General features: G+C 43.0%; 1 protein-coding gene across 1 annotated transcript in view; it reads left to right on the top strand.

Moving 5' to 3' along the window:
- The first annotated feature begins 685 nt into the window (after positions 1 to 685).
- Sumo1 (small ubiquitin like modifier 1) overlaps positions 686 to 6,041 on the top strand; it is a 30,135-nt gene continuing 24,779 nt past the window's right edge. The window contains exon 1 of the mRNA XM_021159407.1: positions 686 to 841. Coding sequence (XP_021015066.1) covers positions 830 to 841 — 12 coding nt within the window. The 5' untranslated portion in view covers positions 686 to 829. The remainder of the gene's footprint in view (positions 842 to 6,041) is intronic.

Raw genomic sequence — 6,041 nt, 5'->3', positions numbered from 1 at the left:
ACTTTCAATAGCATTTTAGTCGTCTGTAGCCACCAAGACTTTGTTCTAGCTGGGGGTGTGGTGGCACTTGGGAGGCAGAGGCAAGAGAATCTAATCTCTACGAGTTGGAGGCCAGTCTAGTTGACATTGCAATGTTCTTTAATAGCCAAGGTTATTAGTGAGACCCTGCCTCAAAACACAAGAACAAAAGATGTGTCCTGGAGGGTCGTCTTTTTGTGCCCCCCACCATGTCCCCCACCCCGTCCCCAACAGGGTTCTATGTCCTGTCCTGGAACTCACTTTGTAGACGAAGATGGCCACGAACTCACAGAGATCCGCTTGCCTCTGCCTCTATCACCCGGAATCACGAATGTGGCAACAGCAAGCAAGAGGGAGCTATAAAAATACTATACGGGTAATTCACTATATTCAGTGAGGGTTGGTCCGGGCCTCAGAAGCGCGCAGGTTGTCCCACCGGGAGGAGTCTAAGCGGTCAGTTTGACCCCAGACACTCGGCCTGCAGGCAAAGCGCTGGTCTCCCTGGGGGCTACGGCAGCCGGCCTGATTCTCCCTCCCTCGGAAGACCTAGCGGTTCTCTTGCTCCAGGCAAGTAGTTTACAACCTGGAGGATTTCAGCCCCTGGCCTTCCTCACGGCCTTTTCCCGCTTCCTTTTCCCGTCTTCGCTAACTCGCCTCTGCGCGCAGCGGAAGTGACGCAAGACGTAGAGGAAGTCCCTGCAGCCGCGGTGTTGTGCTGTAGAGAAGGGACGGATTTGTAAACCTCAGAGTGAGGTTCTGCCTGCCGGAGGCCGCTGTGGTGCGGAGACCCCCGGGTGAATCCACCGTCACCATGTCTGACCAGGTACCGGGTCGGGGCCTTAGGGCTCAGGGCCGTCGGCCGCGGGCTGGGGCCCTGGACTGAGGCGGGGGAGGGAGCGGCTGGGGGAGGGGGCTGCCCGTGGGGAGGGGGCCGCGAGGGACGCGGGGCGACTGGCGGAGTCGGGCCAGGCCGCCTGGGACCCGGGGGCTCTGGGTTCCACGCGTCCTCCGCGCCCCTCTCCGAGGCCCCTACCCCCGCGCCACCCGGCGCCGGGGCTCTCTCGACGGCGCCCAGGTTTCTCGCGGGCTCGCAGGGGGCCCAGGCCCGCTCCCTTGTCCCCGAGAGCTAGCTGAGGGGAAAACGACCGTTTCCCTTCGGACGACCGATGGCAGAAACCAGGCCCTAGGCCCAGTTATGTAACGGGAGGGAAATCCCCGACTGGGAGGCTAGGTGGCCCTGAAAAGCCGCTCTACTCCACTTTGGGTTCTTGGTCCCGGAGAGTGGGGGGCGGCCGGGGAGCCGTGTCTAAGGTGATTGGGAACCCAGGGGACGCTGCTTTTCCGTTGTGTTTGCCTGGAAGGTCCGTCCATCTCTGCACACCTCAGTCTTTTTTTCCATCCGGGGGTGCGGAGCGGTCGGCTCTTTCTCTGTACTTTCCATTTCTTACTCGGGATTGGTCCATCAACTCTCCAGTTCTCAGAGCGCTCAGAATAACCGAGAAACAGCACACTGTGTATGGAGTGCCACCACCAACAAGCCATTTCGTCTGGGCTTTAACCAGCAGACGCTTGGCACTTTAAAAAAAATTAGCACATTTTTTGTTCTTTGATAATCAGATGACGCATTTAGATTATATGCACCCCCAAACCTCTCTTCCAGAAGTTTCTGGACTAATTTTCGAATAAATAGAGAAAAAAAAACTTTATCCGTGTTGTACAATTGCAGAATATTTGCAGAAAGCTGTCAATTAGTAGTAAAATAGTGTGTCTCGGTTTTAGAACCAGGGATTTGCATGGTATTTGCCTTCAAATAGGAGTGACTCCTTGCCACCTAAATTTTTCTTCATCCTATTTTAGTTACTATCTTTGTGGCTAGTTTTTATATACATAAGGTTTTGGTCTGACTTTGCTTTGGTTTGCTCAGATGACTTAATTTTCAGAGTATTTTTTCACTTTTCTTTAGTGATAATTATTCAGTAAACTTTTTCATTCAACTTCACAATGTAGTTGAACTTTTTTAAAATTTTGTTGTTGTTGTTTGAGACATGGATTTTCTGTGTAGCCTTGGCTTTCTAGGAACACTCTCTGCAGACCAGGCTGGCCTCCAATTTTTAGAGATCGGCCTGTTTCTGTCTCCTGAGTGCTGGGATAAAAGGCTTGTGCCATCACAGACTGGCCAGGGTGGTTCTATTTTTATAGCCTATCTACACTGTAGACTAATTGTGGCATGGATTTACTTATTAATAATCTGAATTAATCCTCTTTTGGGATAGAAATGACTTTATGAATAATTTGTTTATGACAGTTGTTTACTTAGTTACCAGCGCAGAAAGATCAGCTGTAAATGCCTAAGTTCTGGAACTCTGTAGACCAGGTTGGCCTCGAACTCAGAAATCCACCTGCCTCTACCTCCCAAGTGCTGGGATTAAAGGCGTTGCCACCATACCCGGCCTTTTTTGTTTTTTGTTTTTTTCTTTCTTTCTTTCTTTTTCTTCTTCTTCTTTTTTTTTTTTTTTTGGTTAATGTTTAAGTTTCATCAGCCTTCTGTTTTGGAAGAACTAGAAAGCGCCTGAAGAGAGGGCAACACACAGAATGAGTTCTAAGTTTTAGGATTAGTTTTGCTCTAGTTTGAACTCACATTATATAAGGATATGGAGAAAGAAAGGAGGACCCTAGGGCACAGGTTTTCAGGGGATCTGCAAAGTCACACTATTGCTTGCTGTAGCACTCATCTCACTGGTCACCAGGTTTATTGGTGTTGGACCTAGGGCCTCCCACATGTGCTTGCCAGGCAAGTGCTACAGCCTCATTTCTCCTTTTCCTTCGTTTCACTAAGTTGCCTAGGTTGGACTGTAGCACAGCTTGCCTTTGAACTTGAACCTGGACTCCTCTCAGCCTTGCAGAGTAGCTGGGATTACAGAGTTATACTGTCACGCCTAGTTGGTGTGTGTGTGTTTGTGTGTATGTATGTGTGTGTGTCTGTTTTTCTCATTCATGGATATTCAATGAAGTTTTTAAGAAACATGACAGAAAAATGGAGCAGATCTTTTTTGTAGCCTTACAGTTTCTCACAGTTTCTTCTGTGTCTATCTCCTGAGTGCTGGGATTAAAGATGTCTACCACCACACCTGGCAAAACAAGTCTTTAATTGAGCTACACATTAAAGCAATTTGCATATGAAATAGTGCTGCTACTCTTAGAAATTTTGTCTTTAAAAAAAGTAATAAAAATGTATGCTAACGTTTTAGGGGTTATCTGTTGATTCAGGTCAAGGGTCTCTCTGTGTGGCCCTAGTTGTCCTGGAACTTGCTCTGTAGATCAGCTTGGCCTCAGGTCTGCCTGCCTCTGCCTCCCAGAATGTGTATACCACCATGGCTCAGTTGATAGGATTTTTTTTTTAATTTATTATATATATGAGTACATTGTAGTTGTATTCAGACACAACAGAAGAAGACATCAGATTTCATTACAGAGGGTTATGAGCTACCATGTGGTTGCTGGAACTCAGGACCTCTGTAGAGCAGTCAGTGCTCTTAACCGCTGAGCCACATCTGCAGCCCATTTGATACGATTTTAAATCATTGAGAGTGTGATAGTAGGTTTAGGAACTGTTGCTTTAGGCCGATTGACTATAATAATATTAGTTCCTAGAACAAGTTCAGTATTGAGTGTTAAAGATTTAGAGATAATGGTTAAGTGAATCCTTCCTTGCCTGTAAGAGGTTAATAAGGGAGAGTAGGAATTTCCCAAAACTCTGTAATAGCAACAGCATGAGACTGAACTGCCTTCAGAAGGTAGCCTTAGAGTATACTTTTTCATGTTGGGGGTGTAGATAGTGATATGTGCTTGACTTTAGATAAGCCCTGGGTTCTAACTCCAGTACCCATGGACATTTTATTTTCTGAGACAACTCTTAGAAGCTTTGTATCTTGTGCTTAAAATAGTCAAATTGAATAATAGTTTCAGCTTTTCTCTTTGTTTTGAGATGATCTTACTGTGTATCTAGGCTGGCAGTGATCCTTCTGTTTTTACTTTCCTGAGTCCTAGGATTACAGGTGTATACCACTGTGTCCTGCCATAGTTTCAGTTTAAAATGAGTAGACTTTTACTGTCTAAAAAAAGATCACAATCTAATGCCTAAACCTTGAGAATTCACTGAAATTATGCAGATTTTTTAAAAGAATTATGCAGTTAAAAAAAAAGATTTATTTATTTTATGAGTACACTGTAGCTGTCTTCATACATAACAGAAGAGGGCATCAGATCCCATTACAGATGGTTGTGAGCCACCATGTGGTTGCTGGAAATTGAACTCAGGACCCCTGGAAGAGCAGTCAATGCCGTCTCCTTCAGCACCCCCTCCCCCCTTTTTAAAAGAAAGTATTATAGGTCTCATCATTGGTACATGATTGTCCAAAGGATGAGAATCATTCTGTAACCATTAGTAGAAATTTGTTTAGCCTAATTTCACATTTTATCAAAACCAGAAGAATATCAAAATGATAAGATTAATTTGAACCATTATTTCCCCTTTCTTATAGTCTAGTTAAAACTTTTCCTTTTTATACTAAATCCTCAAAAGCAACTTGTACCTTTAGTATAATAAAAACAAAACAAAGTCAACCTAGTTGGGAAAAACACTTCTAGAACCTGGCTGTGGAAGTGGGTCCTATATTAGTCAAATCCCAAGGTCACCCCAGGTTCATGGAAAGGCCTACTTCATTTCTCAATAGGAGTTAAAAAAGAAGTTGAAGTTATCTTTAGTCTTCTACATGACTTGTATTTCTGCTGCTGTGATAGCATTAGTTTTTACAGTGTTCTTTGTAGCTTGTTATTAATTTCTGCTGGTCTTGGTAACAGCTTGAGTTTACAGAAAAATAAGTGGTTGTGTATACTATTCGTATTATAGTACATATTAAACTATAGCAGTTTACTGTCTAGTTTGTGTTGAATGCCTTAGGTATTCTAGGAGAGGAGTATTATATATTTGGTCATCTTATTTTTTCTTTTTTTTTTTTTTTTTTTTTTTTTTGGTTTTTCGAGACAGGGTTTCTCTGTATGGCCCTGGCTGTCCTGGAACTCACTCTGTAGACCAGGCTGGCCTCGAACTCAGAAATTTGTCTGCCTCCGCCTCCCGAGTGCTGGGATTAAAGGCGTGCACCACCACGCCCAGCTATATTTGGTCATCTGATTTGAGATATTGCTAGTGGATATTGCAAACCCATTATAATGAAGCAGTTCAATTATAACAACTATTTTATAATATGTTGAAACAGTGTGATAATTATGGTTAGAGTATTCACAGTTGAGTAGTTGGAAATTCAAAACTGTAAAACTTCTTTTTGAGACAGGATCTCTAACCCTGACTATTCTGGAACTTCCTATTATGTAGACCAGGATGATCCCGGACTCCTGGGATTAAAGGTATATACCACCACACTCTGCAAGTAAAACATTTTTCAAATTGTGATACTCCTATATAGTTAGTTATATTAGCTCTGTTATAACACATAATATTCCTTACATATTTTTCTAATTTTTTTAAAGATTTATTTTATGCGAATGGGTGCTCTGCTTACATGTATGTATATGTACCATGTACATGCCTGGTGCCTCTGGAGATCATAATAGCATCAAATCTCCTGGAACTGGAGTTAGGTATGATTGTTAGCTGACATGTGGATACTGGGATCTGAACCTTGGTCCTCTGGAAAAGCAGTCAGTGCTGTTAACCATTGAGCCATGTCCTTAGCCATTCACTAGGATTGTCTGTTAAAACATCTTTGGCATTCCCTTCTGGAATTCTCTGAGACTGTAAATATTTTCACAGATAATTATAATATTCAATTTTAGATGGTGACTTGTAGGCAAGTTCACACTTATTATTGAGCATCTTAATTTTGTAGTTCAAAAACCGGGTATTCCTGCAGTATATCTTTATTTTTATTTATTCATTAATTTCTTTTTTTTTTTTTTTTTTTTCTTTTTTTTTTTGGTTTTTCAAGACAGGGTTTCTCTGTATA

Source organism: Mus caroli, chromosome 1, assembly GCF_900094665.2.
Source record: "Mus caroli chromosome 1, CAROLI_EIJ_v1.1, whole genome shotgun sequence".
Classification (NCBI taxonomy): domain Eukaryota; kingdom Metazoa; phylum Chordata; class Mammalia; order Rodentia; family Muridae; genus Mus; species Mus caroli.
This window is presented reverse-complemented; position numbering and strand designations above follow the sequence as displayed.